At 48.2% G+C, this 21,877-nt stretch overlaps 2 protein-coding genes across 2 annotated transcripts in view; one reads left to right on the top strand and one right to left on the bottom strand.

Annotated features, from left to right (window-relative positions):
- The window catches only part of LOC134020774 (E3 ubiquitin-protein ligase AMFR-like), a 343,986-nt gene that overhangs the window by 135,169 nt on the left and 186,940 nt on the right, over nucleotides 1-21,877 (bottom strand). The window lies entirely within an intron of this gene.
- Nucleotides 2,458-21,877, top strand: part of si:ch211-272n13.3 (ankyrin repeat domain-containing protein 26) — a 33,867-nt gene continuing 14,447 nt past the window's right edge. The window contains exons 1-29 of the mRNA XM_062460993.1: nucleotides 2,458-2,558; nucleotides 4,047-4,356; nucleotides 4,765-4,879; nucleotides 5,103-5,276; nucleotides 5,891-5,997; nucleotides 6,107-6,244; nucleotides 6,404-6,564; nucleotides 7,222-7,258; nucleotides 7,357-7,426; nucleotides 7,506-7,566; nucleotides 7,649-7,842; nucleotides 11,480-11,660; nucleotides 11,763-11,824; nucleotides 11,917-12,013; nucleotides 12,309-12,401; nucleotides 13,821-13,912; nucleotides 13,996-14,074; nucleotides 14,189-14,233; nucleotides 14,332-14,352; nucleotides 14,514-14,828; nucleotides 14,934-15,035; nucleotides 15,140-15,396; nucleotides 17,626-17,658; nucleotides 18,019-18,197; nucleotides 18,854-19,081; nucleotides 19,395-19,425; nucleotides 19,626-19,773; nucleotides 20,638-20,851; nucleotides 21,151-21,334. Coding sequence (XP_062316977.1) covers nucleotides 4,154-4,356; nucleotides 4,765-4,879; nucleotides 5,103-5,276; nucleotides 5,891-5,997; nucleotides 6,107-6,244; nucleotides 6,404-6,564; nucleotides 7,222-7,258; nucleotides 7,357-7,426; nucleotides 7,506-7,566; nucleotides 7,649-7,842; nucleotides 11,480-11,660; nucleotides 11,763-11,824; nucleotides 11,917-12,013; nucleotides 12,309-12,401; nucleotides 13,821-13,912; nucleotides 13,996-14,074; nucleotides 14,189-14,233; nucleotides 14,332-14,352; nucleotides 14,514-14,828; nucleotides 14,934-15,035; nucleotides 15,140-15,396; nucleotides 17,626-17,658; nucleotides 18,019-18,197; nucleotides 18,854-19,081; nucleotides 19,395-19,425; nucleotides 19,626-19,773; nucleotides 20,638-20,851; nucleotides 21,151-21,334 — 3,621 coding nt within the window. The 5' untranslated portion in view covers nucleotides 2,458-2,558; nucleotides 4,047-4,153. The remainder of the gene's footprint in view (nucleotides 2,559-4,046; nucleotides 4,357-4,764; nucleotides 4,880-5,102; nucleotides 5,277-5,890; nucleotides 5,998-6,106; nucleotides 6,245-6,403; nucleotides 6,565-7,221; nucleotides 7,259-7,356; nucleotides 7,427-7,505; nucleotides 7,567-7,648; nucleotides 7,843-11,479; nucleotides 11,661-11,762; nucleotides 11,825-11,916; nucleotides 12,014-12,308; nucleotides 12,402-13,820; nucleotides 13,913-13,995; nucleotides 14,075-14,188; nucleotides 14,234-14,331; nucleotides 14,353-14,513; nucleotides 14,829-14,933; nucleotides 15,036-15,139; nucleotides 15,397-17,625; nucleotides 17,659-18,018; nucleotides 18,198-18,853; nucleotides 19,082-19,394; nucleotides 19,426-19,625; nucleotides 19,774-20,637; nucleotides 20,852-21,150; nucleotides 21,335-21,877) is intronic.

Raw genomic sequence — 21,877 nt, 5'->3', positions numbered from 1 at the left:
GTAGTGTTGAGCCCAGGGGCATAGCCACGTGGTGGCCAGGGGGGGCCACGGCCACCATTGGTCAGAGAATGGCCACCCTGCCGGCCCCCCCAACCTCGCAAAAACAATTATTTTATTTATTTTTTAAACCCTCCTGAACAGAAACGGTATAAAGCTGAAAAAATGCATTAATATATTTTTTATAAAGTCGTCTTATATTGTCATGTGTCACTTAAGCTACCAGCCCCATATTCGCAACATGTTAGGCCACGCCCCCATCAACAGCGCAAGACGCAAACCAACGTACCTGCATTCTGACAGCGCTTCAATGGAGACTAGCAGCTAACCACTGGATACCGTTAGAAAACTGCTGTTCTGAGGGTTGCAGTGTGTGAGTTTTAAAATAGTAGTTTTTGACAATCAAGTGCCACCCCAAATAAAAGACTGGCCAGAGCTGGTCCCCCCAAAAATAATGTCCTGGCTACGCCCCTGGTTGAGCCTGTAGCCGTTTATCATGACCCGTGGAAGGGTGCGTTCGGAGGCCAGGGCAGCCATCAGCTGGTTCTTAGTAACGTCATTCTGTGCCCAGGTTTCCCTGTTACCACAGATACGAAACACATGCATCACAGCATGACCATCATGGTCACATACTGCACAATAAAAAAATACATATGCAGATATGTTTTTATAAATATCTATATAAAAATCAATACATTATTGATCTTTATATATAGATAATGAAAGAGATGTGTCAGACAAATTTGTAACCTTGAGTTTACTGGGCGGCGGGGTGGGGAGAGGTTATAAAGTCAGTAAAATTAGAAAAAATAAACATCCAATTTGTCTAATGTAAACATGAACAAAGTGAGGGCACCACTAAGACCCACAGCAGGGAGAGGTCTGGGGCTGTGGCCTTGGGAATGGCAAAGACTGTGCTAAATAAAACTGATTCTTTTGAAGCTCAAGAAAAACAAACACCAGCTTTGGGTGCTCCTTCCTATCCAGAGATGTCAGTTTCTAACCCCACTATGTGCAACCATGACCAACCATCTCCAGATCTATAATACAGACAGAGATGAGACTGTGAAAAGTCCTGTTGATGATAGGCTTAAATTCAAGACTATGTTACAGTTACGTAACAACATAAAATGTATGCATTCAGAGTTGTGCCACCTAGGCTACTGTACGGTATGTGCCCTGACCGAAGCACAGGCCTCTGAGAGTGACCAAATGCTGTGCAGGCAGACATAATCCCTCATTAAATCTCTGTTTGGATCTCCTTCCTCATCACCCTCATATACATTAGACTCTGTCCTTCCGCTTCACTGGGCCTGAGGTTATGTCAAAGCCACTCACATGGGACAGACTTAAGTGTGCTTCGTGTAAGTATGGGAAAGGGTACCGTTTCAAAGGACAACACACACTGGTAATCGTAAAGATTTATTTCAAAAAAAACTTTTAAAAAACTGTCCTAAAATGAGGTTAGCAGTCACGTTTACAAATCTTCGCAACTGTAGGCAAATGTTTGACACTGTGCTTTAGTGTATGACATTGATTCAATTTTTACTACTCTTCATTAGACAATGATCTAATTGCGTGGCTGGCAGTAGACAATATGCCTCTTCTGTACCCTCAAGCCTTCCTTGTACAGGGTGAGATCAGTGGAAGAATAGTAATCAGGCGAAATCAAATAGCAGTTAAGTGAGTATTTGTCACAGCTATTAGATTATAGGCTATTGCACATAACATTTCTATTCAATCAAATGTCAATGAAGTTGGATTGTACTGGTCTAATAGTCCATATGTTTGCTAGAGCGGCAGAATGTGCACCAAATGGAGATCAGATTTGTATTAGATATTCAGACAGTCACACTCAGCTCCTGCTTAAATCAAGCACTTTCGCCGAAGCAATGATGAGGCCGTCTCCACTAAACGTACAAGCTGCCTTCTACCAGTTCATGTAAGTAATTTACGCCATCTAGTGGGAAAACCACCATTCCAACACGATCATCATAGTTTAAATAGGTTTATTATCATGTATGTTTTCGCCATCATATAATACGTAAAATAATTATTTAAAAAATGATATCTTTGAATTTATCATGATATGATTTGACAGAAGTCGTACTAGTTGTAGAGGTAGAAGTTAGCAGTAGTAGTGGTAGAAAAAGTGGTAGAAGAAGTGGTTTTCGCCAGCAGGATCAGGTCAAAAACAACTATGCATTGGGTACATTATAAAATCAGAAAGGTTTGATTCACAATATGTGCAAGTATTCCCGGTTTGGGTTGCTGGTGTAGTAACATCGTCGGCTATGGAAACGTACCCTCAAATATGTGTATAATTGCATGTGGTCCGGCTATTTGTAGTTTGACTGTATGACAAGACCACTCTATTGGTCAGTTTAGTGGAAACATTTGACAACGCTGACTTCTGATTGGATCAATGGAATAGCAACATGGTAGGCTACATGTCTGTAGCAAAGTAGTGTGGAAGCTTATTTTTGAGGTGATCAACAGGTTAGTGTGTCAAGTTTTTTGCTGAACTTTTTCTCACTATTTCGGAATATAGCTGCCTTAAGGTGTGTGCAAGTCCATGTACTCACGGATCGCTGGTCGTGGGTAACTATTTATTCTAGCAATGTTATGTTTACGTTTTGTATCATCCTAACTAGCTCTAGCTACTGTAGCTGTACTACAGCTACAGTAGCTATGTGCTAGTTGATGTAGTCGTATCAGTAACGTTAGCGAGACACCTTTCCGACCACAGTCTGTTGCAGGCTGGCTAACCAACTTAGCTAGCTAGATAACTAGTGTTTCTAACACAGCCAACCGAAACTTCATTATCTGTTTAAGCTGCTAGCTCTAGCTATTCGGCTTTAGTAACGTTAGGTGACTTCATATCACAAATCAGGAGCTAAGTAGCTAGCTAAGTATGTAGTACCAAGACTGTTTGGCTCAAATTCAAATATCGCGGTCTTCTGTGTTGGACGCGACTATCGACGTGGATGGCAAGATAGCACTATTAGAAGCTACTCAATCAACAGTTGCTAGTCTGGTACAGTAAAAGAATGTTAGATTCTGTATTATGTGTTGAACGAAGTTAACGTTTCGAGTAATTAAATTATTTCCCTTTGATTTGCAATCAATTAATGCATACACGTTTAAATATCTGGGTGTTAAGGGGGCCTAGCAAGTCTTATTAAAATCGAAGCTTAAACCCTCGTCCCCCCAGACGGTTTCTTGCCATTGGTTGTCATGGTAACGGACTGGATCAACGTTCCTTCTTGACGCTCATACTGAGCCTGTTAGCAAGAAAGCTAAAGATGCCAAGGAACTACCTAGACTAGCTAACCTTATTTACGGTTAAATAGATGATCTTTTACGATATCCAGTGCATGGTTATATCACTTCTGTAGTAAGGTACGACCGCTTGATGTCAACCAAGGTTATCAAAATATTAAATTAAAAGAGGCGCGAGGGGACGGTAGGTAGCCTAGCTTTCTGGCAGCTAGCTTTCCAATATGACCTTTAATTTTAAAGAGCTTGACAACTGTATCTTAGACAGCAGTACAGTACTACAAGCATACTCAACAATGCTTAAATGAAACTACCTAAACCTACCAACTTGTCTATCCGCCAGTGTAATTGAATGTGTCCGTTATGGGTACATTTACATTTAGTCATTTACTAAAGTAAATGTCAGGTCATTGTTACCACATATCTGAAGCACATATGAATGTTATTTTTATGTTTGATACTGTAGCTCTACTGGTTTCTTCTAATCTGGACTGCAGTGCTGTGACGCCGCAATTTCCCTTTGGGATTAATAAAGTACCCACCTATCTATTTTTAGGAACATTGAAACGTACCTTGCTAGCTCTAGCCAAGTTAGTCATTAATGTAATGCTGTCTTTTCTGTATGATCTACCTGTTTAGCCTGCATATGAACGTTAACGTTAGCTAATTGAAATGTCCTCTTTGAAATTTACACTGTCTAACGGCTACATTGCCGTGTGTCAGACCGGCTTTGTTCAGTTTCTAATCCGCTTTGCTTGTTTTATTTTTAGGGATGGGAAAGACACCTGTGGTGAGCTTCCAGCGGTACCTGAGCGCCAGGTAGTGACACTGCAAATGCAATGCTGTCGCTTTACTGTCAACGGTGCAACCATATACAATGAAGAAGATATTTAACTTCACAAAGAAAAAGAAAGGTTTTTCTCCAAACGCCTCCGACTCAGGGAGTGTTCTGTCCGTTGGTTATGATCTGAAAGACAAGGACCTCGGGAAGGTCCACAAGGCTGCTTCTGTGGGTGACTTGGCAAAGCTAAAGCAGCTTGCCAAGAAAAATGATATCAATCAACTTGACAAGGAGAACAGGTAGGAAATACTTAACAGGCAGCAGGACTTTTATCACATCTGGTCTTTGGTACTTTTCTACTTATGTTACAAGCGAAGATCTTGTTACCTCAGACTGACAATGCATGGTACTCGGCTTGAGAATGGTGTAAGTGGAGTACTGGAGTTAATTTTCATAATTAGCCTCGATGTTATCATGAGTAACTCTAAGGTAACTGTAAAAATATGGTCCACACTTGCTTTTTGTGTTCACTTTTTTATAGTTTGTTTGTACGGCTGTACCTGTTAAGTGTGTGTAGTTGTAGCTAATACTGACCAGCCTTCTGTCTGGTATCTTCCAGCTGGCCTAACTACCTGAAATCCAAACCACTTATCCAAAAGGGTTTATTTAGATTAAAGAACTCATTGTCACCCATATTCTACTTACAGAACAGCACTTCACATTGCTTGTGCCAATGGACATGCAGAGGTGGTCCAGTTCCTGGTTGAGAGCAAAGCAAAGCTCAACTTATGCGACAATCAAAACAGGTCCGCCTTGATGAAGGTAAATGCAACATGATGTGAGGTTCCTATACACGGCCCCGTGAAATGCTTCTGAAAGTTCATACCAGCCACGCCTGAAACGACAAGAGACGATGAGTCGCTTCAAATGACCTACACTCGTCCCCAATCTGACCTCAGTTTCCCCACGTCTCCTCCATGTCACTTGCGTTCTAACGTTTACCGTTTTACACTCGACTCAAGTGTGCGTGTGCGTTCACCCGTAGGCGGTGCAGAGCCAGCAGGACCGCTGCGTGGCTCCTCTGCTGGGGCACGAGGCTGATCCTAACCTCCTGGACATCAACGGGAACACGGCCCTGCACCTGGCCGCCTGCATCCCTGCCATCTCCACCGCCAGCCTGCTCCTGGAGCACAAGGCCAACATCAACGCTCAGAACAAGGTCAGCCATGTCCCGGGGAGAGGGGCTGCTGGTCTGGGTTCACGGCTCAGAACACACCGAGTGTCGGTGCTTAGAGTCTAGCCCAGGGGTGTTCAATCCTGTTCCTCAGGGTCCACTGTCCTGTATGTTTTAGATGTTTCCCTGCTCCAGCACACCTGATTCTAATGAATGGTCGTTATCAGGCTGCCACAGAACTTGATAATAACCCATTCATTAGAATCAGGTGTGTTGGAGCAGGGAAACATCTAAAACATGCAGGACCGTGCACCCTGAGGACCAGGGTTGAACACAGAACACCCTGGTCTGGCCGATGCGAATGAATGACCAGAGCACAGATGAAACCGTATATTTGCTAGAGAACAGATATTGTGTCAGGCTCTGTACCTCTGCCATCATTCAAACCAGAACAAGAAGGGTTACCGTGGAAACAAGAGAGCTGGGAGGAGATCTCTTGAATGCTGTTAAAAGCCATTCGTTTTGGTAGTGTTTCTTTGTAGTCACATAAACAGCAGAGATGTTCTGTTATAATGTGTATTAACATGCATTTTATTTACGCACTTGCTCAACAGATTTACCAGTGCTGCATGTAGAAATGAGGTGTAATGTGTTTGCAGGAAGGGTATACCCCCTTGACCATGGCAGTGAAAGAGAACCACATAGAGATGGCAGAGTTTCTCTTGAAGGAAGGTGCTAATGTGAACACTGCAGATCAGGGGCGAAGGTCGGTGTTACAGAAGGAGGCACATTTATGATATTGCAAAATGATTACAATTACATATGCGTCATGTGTATTGTATTAACAGCAGTATATGTGTTTTTCACACATCTAGGTCGCCGTTGATGATAGCTGCATGTAATGGACAGATCAGCATGGTGCGCCTGCTCTTGCAGTGTGACGCAGACATCACAGTGAAGGACACTAACGGGTGGTCGTCAGACGACTACGCAGTGATGAATGGACATCATGCGTGAGTGTTGAAACCTTACCTCTACCAACACCAGGGTAGGCTGTATGTCCCATCATTCAGCCCTTAATGATGCACCCCTGGCTAGTGGGAGATGGAAGCAGCACTTTACTTGAAGGCTGTTGGTGAACACTGCGGATGAACATCTTCTGTGTATTACAGTTGTTCCCATCTCATTATTGAGCATGGAACCAAGCGGAGGTCGATGCCTTCCCCCTCACATCTCGTCCCGAGCAAGAAGAAGCAGTCCTCCGTGATGGGCAGCTCCTCACAAGGAGTGGAAGCGGGCTTTACGCTAGGAGGGCCGGCCACTGACAGAGATGGTAGGTCCAGAGCTTCTCGTAATGTGGTCGTGTGTGCGGCTGCTGACTTGCAGGCCAACATTTTGTTGAATAAGAGCAAACTGTCTTTTATCAGATGTGTTCCTAAAAAAATCTCAGGATTTCCCAGAAAGGTAATCATCAGTAAGATTTAGATGATGTGTTTGTCTAAATGTCAGTATCCATGTTCTGCAGGTGATTTTTTGCTCTTAATTGCTGCCATTTGGGTTAGGGTCATCAAGGCCATGAAGTAAATGTTTGTCATTCACCTTGAATATTTCATTTACTCCTCATGCAACATCGCTTCACTGGATCTAGAACGTGGAGCAAGTAAAGCAGGGAGAGGTATTACTGCAAGTGGCTGTAGTTTTGAAAATAACACCTCAAGATCAGACACACTGAACTAAAAGTTGATGGTAGTTGATCATTTTCAAGGGATGGAAGATGATAGAATCCTGTTCAATTATTTTGATCAATTGATTTACGATTTACTTTACATCTTATCACAATCTTCATCCTCCCTTGATTCAATTAAAGTGTCTGAACTAGTAGTGCTATATAGTTTTAGCAATGTTCCTTAACAAGTATTGATCATAAGTGACAGACTCACGATGAGAGCTGATACATAAATATTGATAAATATTTCATACTGTTTCGCAGACACTGAGGACAATTCACAAACAGAGTCTGTAAGTCGGTGAGTACATCTTTTTTTGTCTGTTGCCTGTTTTTTCCATTAAGAATCTAATTGGTCTCCCTTTCTCACTAATTTCTTATACTTTTTTTTATTATAAGTGCATCAAAAAGTGCTGCCGATGACTGGCCTTCTTCAGATGAAGACGATGATTCGGACTTAAGCCCAAAGGTACTTTTTTGAGTCTGTTATCCTGACAGTGATCGTTGCCATCAGTGTGGTTTGTGATTGTTGTTCTTCTGTCTGACAGAAACCTAACAAGCTGAACCTGAAAAAACTCATGGGTAGCGCCAAGAAGAGAAGTAATAGCGGTAAGTACAAACATATTTGTAGTTGTGAGGTAGTTTACCCTGTGGTTGTGTAGTAACCCTATCCCCCCTTGCACTGCTGTAGCAGATCCTCCAGAGCCCTGGAGGAAGGCTGAGTGTGAGGGAGAGAGCCAGGACAGACAGGCCCAGAGCCACTCATCCCTCCCCAAGGCTTTACCTCTTAGCAGCAGAAATCCTCAGCACCTAATATCCCCCTCACCCAGCTCCTTTTCCAAACCTCCCCAGATGACCTCTACCCCAGTCCTAAGCTCCAGAAAGGTAATGTGCCACTAATTAACACTGTGAGTTGAGCTTCTGTGACACCTTTCTCTTTTCTTTCTTTTGTACTTTTTTTTTCTTTTCACAAACTAATACAAGAAGGTGCTGGACCTGAGCTGGAAGGAAGTGAGGTCATAGAGCAGCCTTCAGGTAGTAAGAGAGGGGGTGAGTCTCCGGAAGAGAACCAAGAAGGACAATCAGATGAAGAGGATGATGAGGAGGAAGAGGAGGAGGAGGAAAGCGATGAGGAGGAAGATGAGGAGGAGGAAAGCGAAGATGATGAGGCAGAAGAGGATGATGAAGAAGAAGAAGAAGAGGAGGAGGAGGAGGATGATGAAGATGCAGAGGAAGACGAGGCTACTACTGCTCTGGCTTCCTTGGAAGTGGAGGGCGTTGGAACTGAGAACTTGACTAAACCCTCAAGCACTGCAGACATTGAAAATGTTGGTGGTGATGGTGAAACTGCGTGTGTTTTAGATTCCTCAAATACAGCAGTAGCTGGTTCAGAGATGGAAGGCCTTTTAAATGACGTGACACAGGGTCCAGAAAATCTTTCCAATGCTAAAAGCCCAGATAATGAGGAAATGGACAGTGAGGCGCCTATTGGATCGTCAAGCTACGGGATCCCTGCGGCACTAGATGTGGAGGACGGCTGTGTTGTGTCAGCCATTAGGGTGGAGTCAACATTTTCCGATGAAGATGACAGCCTAGGAAAACGAGCTGGATGTACGCCGGATCATCAGAGCTGCTCATTCACTGCGTCTCCTGCAGAGCCTGTGGCTCGACAACACCACGTAGGGTCTCCATCACAAAGGGAGTTTAACAACAAAGTATTTGAAGAAGAGGGAGCTAATGATGTTGACAACGTAGATGCAGGTTCCTGGAGTGATGATACGGATCCTTATGGTGACGACGAAGACAAGAACAAGGGTCGTACTACAGTCTTCGCCAAACCAAACATGAGAAGTCCCCTACTGGAAGCCAAAGAGAAGAACTGTTCTGGTGATTCTTTTGAGGCAGAAGATGACGATGACAAGCTAGATGAAGAGATTCATGAATCAAAGATGGATGAACGCAAGTCCTCATGGGCATCCTCGTCTGATGAAAATGACCAGAACAGAGGTGCCTCACCAACTGAAGATGACGGGGTCAGGACCGACACTCCTCAGAGCAAAGCAGTAGATTTAGGGGGCAGCCCAGTTCCCACAACTCCACACTTGCAAAGCATGTCACCTAAATCAAAGGTAGAGGATCCAAAATCTTCTTGGGATTCCGCTTCAGAGGAACATGACCAGAAGGCTGGTGTCCATCTAGGAGCAGATATAAAACCAGCACCGACAACACCAAGCCTATCACTAAAATCGAAGGTACGTGAACCAAATTCCTCATGGGACTCCAGTTCCGATGAAAACGATCATAAGGATGACACCCAACCGGTTAAAGACGAGGGTTTAGACGTTCTTTGTCCAGCAGAGACGGTTAAGCCTACCCCAGTCAGCAGCGTTGCATCTTTGAGACACAAGGCCGAAGAACAACGATGCTCTGATGACTCCTGGGATGACGAAGACGAAGGGGATGCCAAGGAGCTAGCCGGTGATGAACACCCTCCAGAGGAGCTAGCCGGTGATGAACACCCTCCAGAGGAGTTAGCCGGTGATGAAGACCCTCCAGAGGAGTTAGCCGGTGATGAACACCCTCCAGAGGAGTTAGCCGGTGATGACGACCCTCCAGAGGAGTTAGCCGGTGATGACGACCCTCCAGAGGAGTTAGCCGGTGATGAAGACCCTCCAGAGGAGTTAGCCGGTGATGACGACCCTCCAGAGGAGTTAGCCGGTGATGAAGACCCTCCAGAGGAGTTAGCCGGTGATGAAGACCCTCCAGAGGAATCTCCAAAGCCGGAGGACAGAAATGCCTCTGGAGAAGTTGTATCTGAAGATGAAAAGGAGGAGGAGGAGGAGGATGATGGAGATGCATCCATTGATGGTTCTCCAAAAATGGGAAGCAAAGAAGATGAGGGTAAAAAGATGGCATATGATAGCTGGGATGATGATGATGATGATGAAGATAAGGAGAAAATGGCAACCATGGAATCCACTGAACAAAACCCTTTACAGAAGTTAGAAACAATGTCCCCAAGCAAAGTGCTGACTCCTTCACTGACCCCTAATCGGAGGGTGGAGGATGCTGATCAAGATGTTGTCTTGAAAAGTGGCCCCTCAACACCTAGACAAAGTGCTACCTCAACACCTAGACAAAGTGCCACCTCAACACCTAGACAAAGTGGCCCCTCAACACCTAGAAATATACACTCCCCGGTTTCCAGACCCCTCAGCGCAAATGACCAGAAGTTTAAACAAGGATCCAGTGAATTGGACGTCTTAGAATATCTAAACATTGAGGCTGGAGATGATGAAGAGGAGGAGGATGTCCCTGTGTCGATGATTGTAGGGGAAGCTGAGACAGACGAGGACTCTTGGCAGCATGAGAAAGAGACAGACGGCAACAAGGAGGATGGACTCAACGTGAGCGGCAAAGATGAGAACAGTGGAGATTCGGACAGCCAAGACCAAAAACTGCAATATGACTTTGCCAGTGGGACACTCAGAGTTCCTGATGAGGCGAATGATTCTGACGACATTGTGGACGAATGCCCAGGACAAGAGGATGAGAGGGACTCGGGTGACAAGGACCGACTTAAACCAAGTCCAAATCCAACAAACACTGGTGAACCCCATCACGAGACCAGTGAACCCCATCACGAGACCAGTGAACCCCATCACGAGACCAGTGAACCCCATCACGAGACCAGTGAACCCCATCACGAGACCAGTGAACCCCATCACGAGACCAGTGAACCCCATCGCGAGACCAGCAGCATGTTTGGAAACGTTTCAAGCGACGAAGACCCTTCTGAGCCTGATGAGGATCACCCGGCACCCAAGCACAGGGAGGCTGCTCCTACTACAGACATAGACGTTCCTGAGCCAGAGTCTGGAACAGCACAACAGACCTCCGAGTTGTTGGATAGCTTTGAGGAAGAGCCAGAGAAAGATGATGAACTGTTATGCGCACCTACCACAGGCCAAGGTTATGTCTCAGGGGTTCTGGAGCCTGACAGCAGTGACGTTTCTGATGAGGAAATCCCACAAACTGACATTGATGATGTTGATGTGGACTCACCGGTTGAAAATGAGGTAGATAATTTTATAAAGGAAATGTCTGAGGTGTCTTTTGCACAGGTAAGACAGGTTGTGAGTAGTGCAAGTAGACATTAGGCATCTGTGTGGTGCAGTTGGTCTGTTAGCTGTGAGAAACTCATTTAGATGTGTTACAGGTCTGATGTTGCCTGATTGTTGCTCCATAAGATATTTTCTTGCAGGATAAAGAAATGGATGCATTTAGATGATTAAGGTTCAGACTTGCTGTTCAAAGTATTTGAAAGTTTGACAAGTAATTTCAAGTCATCAAGTTTTTATGGTTAAATAATTTTAAAAAGTACAAAATGTGAGACCATACAGCTTGAGCAAGCTGCCTCTCTTCGGTAATGTATTATTTAATGCATGATCGCTTTAAGCTCATTGCTGCCTTGTTCAGCAAGCGCGTGAATTAAAAGTGACAGAACATTTTCTTTGAACAGGAGAAAGACTCAGATGAGGAGGAAGGTGATGAAGAAGAGGAGAGGGAAGAGGGAGAATCCAAAGAGGTTGGGGAGGTTGTTAAAGGAAAGATGAACCATCAAACTGAAGAGGATGATTCCCTTACAGCCGGGAATCAAACACCAGTCCCCAAAAGTGATAACTCCAAAGAACAACAAAGAGGTCATTCATGTTATGAAAATGTTTAATGGTATTAGCATGTAGCATGACAATGCTACAAATGAACATGATCTAATTAGATCCATGTCATTCTTTCCCCGACAGATTTCCTGTCTGAGTTGGGTCTGGAGAAGGGAGAAGATGAAGATGACTCCTGGGATTCTGAGGTACAGAATGAGCTAGGATCTGAATTCAAGTTAGTTACATCAGGTAATGTAAGTGGTCAAAGTGACTTACAGATATATTTTCTTCCTTTCAGTCTTGTTCTGACAGTCCAAAGAAACCTCACAGGGAGGACCAGAGTTCCCTGACCAAGGCGCACATCATGTCCAGTATTTCCGAGGAGGGCAAAGAAGGTTAATATATCTTTATTGTATTTTATTTTGTCCTTTCCTTTAGGTATGTATTATCAATTAAAAGTGACCTTTACATAGTCTACCTATGCTTTCTATAAGATCATTCCAGCTATCATTTCATGCTGCTGAAGAGGTACAGCCTTCATACAAAAAGCCGTAACCTCATAAAACGACTCTTTTTGATGTCCAGTATGACGTGTTTACATGCAGCAATGTATGTGTTCCATGTCCCGTTCTGTATTATCTAACGCCTATTTAACAAATATTTCCGGCCTTCATCACGTTCCTTTTCCAGACCGGTTATACGTCCCCTCTTTCTCGAGGGGGTTAGGGAGCTATAGGACGCCGTGTGTAGAGCAGTGGAGGAGTGGAGGAAGCCAGGGAGCGGGTAGGAATGTTTCTGTAGCCCGCTGGATCTCAACAGCATGTCAACCATACCAGAGGACTCACCATGACTCCATGCATCCACAGCATCACCATCACATTGTCCCCTTTAGAATGTGAACCCAGACGTGGGCTCAGGGGGGGGGACAAGCTGGGCTGGGCGTGCTTGTGTCTGAGTAACTTTTGGACTTTCCGGATCCTTTGATTAAACTCTTTTTTTGGGAGTTGCTGTATTTAAATCGAATCAGTCGCAAACTCCGACCCAAAACACAAAGCATGCCTTTGTGTCCCTCTGAGACCAGAGAATGCAGAACGGCTTTGAATGCTCACCCATTCCCTATTAACCACCTTTCACTTCATCCAGCGCACAGAGCATGGCCTGCATGAGAGATATCCCCACTGTTCTGCCTTCATACAGCACCCTCACCATCACCAGCTCCTTCATACAGCACCATCACCAGCTCCTTCATACAGCACCATCACCATCACCAGCTCCTTCATACAGCACCCTCACCATCACCAGCTCCTTCATACAGCACCATCACCAGCTCCTTCATACAGCACCCTCACCATCACCAGCTCCTTCATACAGCACCATCACCAGCTCCTTCAGACAGCACCCTCACCATCACCAGCTCCTTCATACAGCACCATCACCAGCTCCTTCATACAGCACCATCACCATCACCAGCTCCTTCATACAGCACCCTCACCATCACCAGCTCCTTCATACAGCACCATCACCAGCTCCTTCATACAGCACCCTCACCATCACCAGCTCCTTCATACAGCACCATCACCAGCTCCTTCAGACAGCACCCTCACCATCACCAGCTCCTTCATACAGCACCATCACCAGCTCCTTCAGACAGCACCCTCACCATCACCAGCTCCTTCATACAGCACCATCACCAGCTCCTTCATACAGCACCCTCACCATCACCAGCTCCTTCAGACAGCACCCTCACCATCACCAGCTCCTTCATACAGCACCATCACCAGCTCCTTCAGACAGCACCCTCACCATCACCAGCTCCTTCATACAGCACCATCACCAGCTCCTTCAGACAGCACCCTCACCATCACCAGCTCCTTCATACAGCACCATCACCAGCTCCTTCAGACAGCACCCTCACCATCACCAGCTCCTTCATACAGCACCATCACCAGCTCCTTCAGACAGCACCCTCACCATCACCAGCTCCTTCATACAGCACCATCACCAGCTCCTTCAGACAGCACCCTCACCATCACCAGCTCCTTCATACAGCACCCTCACCATCACCAGCTCCTTCAGACAGCACCCTCACCATCACCAGCTCATCTAACTGCACCAGATCTGTGCTGTCTTCCTTGTCGGTCTGTTGGCTCCTGTCCTCTTCTAAGGTGTCTCACCTGTTGCATTGTTGTAATTAAATGACAGTTTTAAAGAATGACCCAGAGGAGGAGGAGGAGGAGGATGAGGAGGATGTTGCTGTTGGTAATGGGAATGACACTGCCATCCCAGACAAGGAGGTGAGGTCAGCTATGCAAGTCCATTTGACCAAGTGTCAGGTGTTTTGTATGTGTATCTAAAACGGTATCTTGCTTCTCAACAGATAGGGAGGATTAAAAGGGAACCACTGTCTTTTATAAGCAAGCTGGAGTTATCCAAAGGAGATGCTGACAGAAAGACAGGTGACGTGAAACCCTCAGAGCTTATGCTTCTACCCTGTAGCATGGATATACATTGCACCCACTTCAGAATTGATATGCATTATAAATGTATACATGTCTGTTATTCTGTTACAGACATTATGGATGAACTTGGGCTGGGTGATGTGGATGATCTTGAAGGTAACAATCAGACAATTCTAACATCAAAAAGCATCATTTGAAAAAAGGAACCAATCACTATTGAATGTCTTTTCCCCCCTTCACTTTACATACTAAAGAATCTCCCAAAAATCTAGCAGGTCAGTTATATATATATATATATAACAGTGGTTATACGGTTGCTGTAGTGAGTACTCTAGATCAGGTAGAGACCATAGAAGCTGCTGTAGAGGTCAAATAGCCAGGCTGAACACTGGAGTTTCATGCCACACTTCAAACATGTTCATCGTCTTCGCTACAGATGCTTCCGACTGGGACACAGCCAGCACCACAAGCCGGAGAACCCTCCCTGGCCGCAGAGTGCCCTCCCCAGGAGCAGAGCAGCTGCCCGAGGCCTTCCCTGTCCCCCTGCCCGAGGCCCAGGAGCAGGACGCCCCTCCAGTACCCCCTCCAGGCCAGAGGAGCAGCCGCAACTCGGGCGGGAGATCCTCTCCGGCAGACACCCCTCCACTGCCGATCCCGCGCTCCTCCACGCCTCGCTCTCCTGGCCTGTCCCTGCCATGTCCCCAGCCCCGGGTCAGGAAGACTCTGCCTCAGAGAGCTGAGAGTGAAGAAGGTGTGGGTAGAGGAGGGTTCTGCTGTTGGAGAAGCTCATTTGAAGCTAATTGTCCTCCTTTCATTATGTGAACTCACGTTTTTTTTTCCCCCGTGGTGCTCCAAGACTCGGATTGGGACTCCGACCAGGTGGCCTCTACCTCCAGCCTGCTCAAAGCTGCCGCACCTCTGCCAAATATTGCTGAAAGTGAAGGAGTGTTGAGCCCAGGTGAGGACTACCCTGACGGTTCGTTAAGCAGGACTATTTGTGTACGTGTGTTGACAGCAGGTCTCAGTAAGACTGGCCTGGCTGTCTCCTGTGCTCCCCTGCAGAGCAAGGTGTGCGTGAGCCGTCACCGGAAGATCAGGAGAGAGAGAACAGCCCAGAGCTGGGGGAGGAGCTACCAGAGGAGGAGCCCCCATTGGAGGAGCCGCTGTTGAGGGAGGAGTCTCCAGTGAGGGAAGGGTCCCCATTGGAGGAGCCCCCAACAAGGAAGGAGTCACCATTGGAGGAGCCCCAATTGAGGGAGGAGTCCCCATTGGAGGAGGACTTTCCAGAGGAGGAGCGACCAATAGAGGGGCCACCAGAGGTGGGTCTAAATCTAGGAGTATCCTATTCATCTAGCAGTGTTGTGATTGGATGGTTCCTCGATCCCTTTCTGTAATTCTGTGGTTTGGTAACTAATGTGTTGTGGATCCCCCTTTTTGTGTTGGCTTTGTGGTTAACCATATTTTTTTTGTTCACTCATGCCATCAAAGGAGAGAGATGTTGCGTTAGACGTATCAGAGTTAGACCTAAGTAACCCGTACCACCTCAGCCCTGTGGGGTTCCGCGCTGGAGAGGAAGAGGAGGAGGAGGAGGAAAGGAGAGATCAAAAAAGAGAAGAAACCAATGAAGGGGTACCATGGGAGAAACGCTACGAGAAGATCTGGGTGGAAGTGGAGAAAAGGGAGGTCAAGACCTGCTACAGGAACGTAACAGCCGAGCTGAAGGAGAAGTTTGGAGAGCTTGCTGAATCAGAGGCCGGAAAAGCAACCTGGGAAGACTGTCCAGAGGATCTGGACGACCAGGTGGAAGCCCCTGGTGGAAGCGCAGAGTCGTCGTCCAGTGATGAAGATGAGGGGGAAGCCGTTATCCGTCCGACCGCCAGAGCCAGGAGCACTGTCCTGCTCACCATCCCTGAGCAGAGGGAATCAGGCCTGGAGGACTCCCAGACCGAGCAGAGGGAATCAGGCCTGGAGGACTCCCAGACCGAGTCGGCTGACAACTCCCTCTGTGAGGACGGGACCAAATCTGGGACCCACCAGCCTGCTCTGGGCGCTGGGACCCACCAGCCTGCTCTGGGCGCTGGGACCCACCAGCCTGCTCTGGGCGCTGGGACCCACCAGCCTGCTCTGGGCGCTGGGACAAGAGAGGGTGGCAACGCGAGGCTTGTCGGTGACGATGCCAGTACAGACCACCAGCAGGAGAAGAGCAGGTCTCCTTCCCAAGCTGGAGGAAGCTGTACAAGAGGCGATGACTCCACCGATGCCTTCCAGGACCGAAACACGGAACCCAAACCAACCGCCACAAACGTGGACTCGTCTTTGACCAACCAGGAGACCAAGCGTGAGCCTGAACCAGACTTGGCCACGAGCCCGGAACTTGCCTGTGGGTTCCGAGGTACAGACCAAGAGTTCTCCTCCAGTTCTGAAGAGGATCCGGAAGAAACGCCCTCAAAGCCCCCGGTGTTGAGCGCCGGCCCCACAGCGCCCTCTGGTGTCTCGGATGAAGAGCTGGAGGAGGACCTGCAGAGGTTCAAGCAGGAGGTAGGGATGCTGAAGGTTGGGTTCCTGGATTTGGAGAAAGAGAAGGCCCTGCTCCAGAACGAGGTAGAGGACGGTCGCCCTCACCCCTGTAGTGCCTGCCACCTCCACCTCTCTCTCTGTTTCTGCTTCCATTTCATCGCCTCAGCTGAGTCTGGGGGGTCAAAGGTCCTCCAGACGTGTCTTCCTGTAGTCTTCCAGATAGTCTCTTACTTTAGGTGGACAAACGAGCCTCTCGTTTTACATCTGTGTCTATTTTCCTGGCCGGTTTTCCACTCCTCAGTAGTGCGTGTGTGTGTGTGTGTGTATATACATTATATATACCACAATAATTCTATACCATGCATGTACTTTGCCATCGTTCATGTCATCCTTCTTTGACATTCTTTCGTTGTGTTGATTGTCTCCGTCTATGAGCTACGCACACAGCCTCATATAGCGAAATGTCTGTCGACATGTTGTTTATGCATGGTTCACATACAGTAGCAGTTCTGAAGTGTTTGTATGTAGAAATACTATATATATAAAAGTATTGTGTTGCAGTGTTTGTTTAGTAGCCTAGTTATGTTTTATTCTGTGTTGCATGGGGTATTCTGTGATGCAAGCCAATGTGATCTCCCTAACGTGCATGTGATTCACAGGAATTCATGTACTGTTTGGAATGTCAAAATGAACATGAAACCTGCCAATTTAGCCAGCCTTTTGAATGTCCACTTTAAGTTTTTATAACATGGTGTATTGTAATAGTGTAAAGTAGTAGAATTGTATTGATTTGAAAAAAGGCCGTCGGTAAAGACTCAAGCCTGTAATTAAGCATGACTACACAGTCTCGTTGTGGACTCACCGCAGCAAGGTGTTGGGTCTCTCCGGGGAAGGGTGACGGTCTAAATTATGTATGTGGTAGTAAACCTGCTCCAAACCTCATTTTAAAGGCCGGTTCTAGCCTGTCTCGGTTTGTACTGTTGTCAATTCTGTTGCCTCGATCATTAAACATTTACCTTTTCATTTTTCAGGTGAGCCACGAGAGGAGGAGAAGCTCTCTGGAGGTGCAGAAGTCCAGCTCTCTGGAGGTGCAGAAGTCCAGCTCTCTGGAGGTGCAGAAGTCCAGCTCTCTGGAGGTGCAGAAGTCCAGCTCTCTGGAGGTGCAGAAGTCCAGCTCTCTGGAGGTGCAGAAGTCCAGCTCTCTGGAGGTGCAGAAGTCCAGCTCTCTGGAGGTGCAGAAGTCCAGCTCTCTGGAGGTGCAGAAGTCCAGCTCTCTGGAGGTGCAGAAGTCCAGCTCTCTGGAGGTGCAGAAGTCCAGCTCTCTGGAGGTGCAGAAGTCCAGCTCTCTGGAGGTGCAGAAGTCCAGCTCTCTGGAGGTGCAGAAGTCCAGCTCTCTGGAGGTGCAGAAGTCCAGCTCTCTGGAGGTGCAGAAGTCCAGCTCTCTGTGGGCTGCAGGACAACCAGGCCGACAGGCTGAGAGGGAACTGTTGGAGGAAGAGCCTGAAAGAGAGTCTAGATCTTTATATGGAGCCGCTCAGATGGAACAGAAACTCAAAGCTGGTGGCTGTGTTTCTCCGAGACTGGGGTCGAACAGTCCAAAGAGGTACGTGTCTTTTTTCCCCTCTGTGAAAAAGAAAAAAGAATTACGTTCTCCTTTTACTTTTTCTTTTATTGTAGCACCCAAGCACCAGGTTCGTAGAGGAAAGATAACCGTGAAGACTTAAACCTTACTGCCATTTTTACAGTTGGGGTTCCTTTCAGATGTGTGGGCCGTACCAGCCAACAGGTGTAGCTCACGCCGCTCTTAACCCTCGTGCTGCCTTCGGGTCACATGACCCAAAGGTTCATAACAAACCATCGTTGTGTTTACCCAATTTTACCCAATAAAAAAACAAATAAAAATAATTTTCTTTTAACCTTTGCAATGTGGGGGGTCTGAGACAGCCCGACGGTTAAAAGAAAATGCTTCACTTTGTTTTTGTATGAGGTAAATTTGTCGCAATACGACGGTGGGTCAGAATGACCCGAAGATAACACAAGGGTTACACATCCAAGCCCCCCCCAGGTAACCCAAGGACACCGTCACAACCAGAGAGAACCTGCAGTCACACTGTTTGATTCCATGCTGTTCAATACAGAAGCTGCTCCCAGGACCGCTGCCGGGGCTGTCCCCCCTGGGCGGGGCTGTGCCCCCTGGGCGTGTGATGAACAGTGAGGTCATGGGTGTGTCGCTCACTGTTAGCTTTACGCTGTCCCCAGTGCCATCAGGGCCCCCGAGGAGCCCCAGGCCCCCCTGCAGCAGCACCTCAGTGGCAGGGAGGAGAGGGGGGCTGTAGCTAGAGAGAGGACCCCGCGGGGGCCCCCCCCGGAGCGGGCCGGGGGGGCCCGACGGCGCAGAGCCCCCCCGGCACACACACACCTTAACGGAGACCCGCTGTCTGTGTTTGACGATAGTACTGTCAGTGACGTGTCGGACGATGACGGAAGGTATATATGCAGTACGCTTTTCTCTCATTTGACTAACTCCTGACTCTTCTGGGGTTAGTGGGGGGGGGGGGGGGGGCATGGGCTGGGTTGGTCTCTGGAGTGGATTCAGTTCTGGCTGGGTCTGGGTCCGCTCGGTCCTGTTGCATGTCTGCTTCCTGACTAACTCTGAAAGGTGCGCTGCTTCTTCCCACACTGTGGCTGAGCGCTTCATCACCTCCTCAAGGCGTGCGCTCCAGGCTTCCAGCTCGAGGGGGTGGGACGTGTCACCTCTTCCCCAGTAACCCCGCCTCCCCTCTGCTCTCTCTGCCCCCAGGTCCCCGTCTGCTGGGAGCCGGAGAGACAAGGTAAAGCCTTCACTAACCACCTGTAGAGCAATTTGTGTACAGTTTGAGAGGTTACAGGTTCAAATCCCCCCTCTACTGTAAAGTTGTTTGAATAAAAATAAAGCGTCTGCGAAATGAAAATATTATTATTATTATTATTCATTAGCGTAGCTTGACATATTTGATCTAAAATGCAATTTGCTGTGGTGTCTCGTGTTCAGATTCAGCCTGCAGGTGATATGGAGATGGCGGAGGACTTTGACGAGCTTACGCAGTCCTCTGACACGGGCACAGAAGACATGGACACCCCTGCATCAGGGTACCACCACGCGTCTCTGCTCATCAAACAGCTGGACGCCACCTCGCTAGGTACATACCCCTTCACCCCGTATCAACACTGCACTCTAGAAACTCACAGTTTGAAACCTCACTAGGTTCCCTATGATAACCAACAGGTGCTTCATTTCTTTCCAATTGCAACTCACTGTATCTGTTAGCCTGGGGGAGAATTTGGAATATATTGTACTCATGTTATCGTGGAATTGTGTTGGAAAGTTGATTTGTAGCCTCTTAACATTTACAAAGTCGAATCTAAGTCAGTCTTAAGTCTCAGACAAGGAGATCAGCTGACTGCATGAAGGCACAATGCTGCCTCTGTGTTAACGCCCGGGGTCGACCCTGCCGCTGTGCGCCCTCCTCCAGACTCTGTGAGCGTGCCCTGTGTTAACGCTGTGCGCCCTCCTCCAGACTCTGAGCGTGCTCTGTGTTAACGCCCGGGGTCGACCCCGCCGCTGTGCGCCCTCCTCCAGACTCTGTGAGCGTGCTCTGTGTTAACGCTGTGCGCCCTCCTCCAGACTCTGTGAGCGTGCTCTGTGTTAACGCTGTGCGCCCTCCTCCAGACTCTGTGAGCGTGCTCTGTGTTAACGCCCGGGGTCGACCCCGCCGCTGTGCGCCCTCCTCCAGACTCTGTGAGCGTGCTCTGTGTTAACGCTGTGCGCCCTCCTCCAGACTCTGTGAGCGTGCTCTGTGTTAACGCTGTGCGCCCTCCTCCAGACTCTGTGAGCGTGCTCTGTGTTAACGCTGTGCGCCCTCCTCCAGACTCTGTGAGCGTGCTCTGTGTTAACGCTGTGCGCCCTCCTCCAGACTCTGTGAGCGTGCTCTGTGTTAACGCTGTGCGCCCTCCTCCAGACTCTGTGAGCGTGCTCTGTGTTAACGCTGTGCGCCCTCCTCCAGACTCTGTGAGCGTGGTGAAGCTGCAGAACATGTTCCACGAGTACGAGAGGACCATCCACCGGGAGAGGGGTCGCCACGCGCGCCTGGCTGACAAGCTGAGCCAGCTGGAGGGGGAGAGCGGGGAGCTGAGGGGGGCTCTGGAGGACGTCCGGGACCTCAAGTCTGGCCTGGAACACAAGCAGCTGGAGCTGGAGACAGACCTCAACAACCTCAAGTACGTGTGTGTGTGCGTGTGGGTGTCTGTGTGTGTGTCTGGGGCGTCGGTTTCATGACATGCTTTTTAGGAACTGCAAATCTGTCCTGTCCCACCTCACACACTTTTTATTAAGAAAATCCTATTTAACGGCAGCACACACTTTTCTTCTAGTTTGATTACTTTCTTCACGTTAGATGACTTCAGCAGCAGGTGTAGCTGACCTGCCCCCACCCCCCCCCCCTCCCCACACCCCCGCCCCCCTCCCCACACCTCTCTCCCCCCCCCCCCCGCCCCCCTCTGCTCCTGCGTGGCTCCAGGTTCCAGCTGAAGCAGGAGACTGAGAAGCACAGGAACGCCTCCATGCTGTATGAGAAGACCCGGGTGCAGCTGGGCAGGAAGGAGGAGCAGCAGCGGGCTGAGGCCGAGGACAAGCAGACCCTGCAGCTCTCCCTCAGGAACCTGGAGCTGGACATGAGGACGCTGGCCAACAACAACAAACAGGTCTGCGCTCAACCCCCCAGACCTCATAACACCTCACATCACAGCCCCCCAGACCTCATAACACCTCACATCACAGCCCCCCAGACCTCATAACACCTCACATCACAGCCCCCCAGACCTCATAACACCTCACATCACAGCCCCCCAGACCTCATAACACCTCACATCACAGCCCCCCAGACCTCATAACACCTCACATCACAGCCCCCCAGACCTCATAACACCTCACATCACAGCCCCCCAGACCTCATAACACCTCACATCACAGCCCCCCAGACCTCATAACACCTCACATCACAGCCCCCCAGACCTCATAACACCTCACATCACAGCCCCCCAGACCTCATAACACCTCACATCACAGCCCCCCAGACCTCATAACACCTCACATCACAGCCCCCCAGACCTCATAACACCTCACATCACAGCCCCCCAGACCTCATAACACCTCACATCACAGCCCCCCAGACCTCATAACACCTCACATCACAGCCCCCCAGACCTCATAACACCTCACATCACAGCCCCCCAGACCTCATAACA

This window comes from Osmerus eperlanus, chromosome 5 (assembly GCF_963692335.1).
Source record: "Osmerus eperlanus chromosome 5, fOsmEpe2.1, whole genome shotgun sequence".
Classification (NCBI taxonomy): Eukaryota; Metazoa; Chordata; class Actinopteri; order Osmeriformes; family Osmeridae; genus Osmerus; species Osmerus eperlanus.
This window is presented reverse-complemented; position numbering and strand designations above follow the sequence as displayed.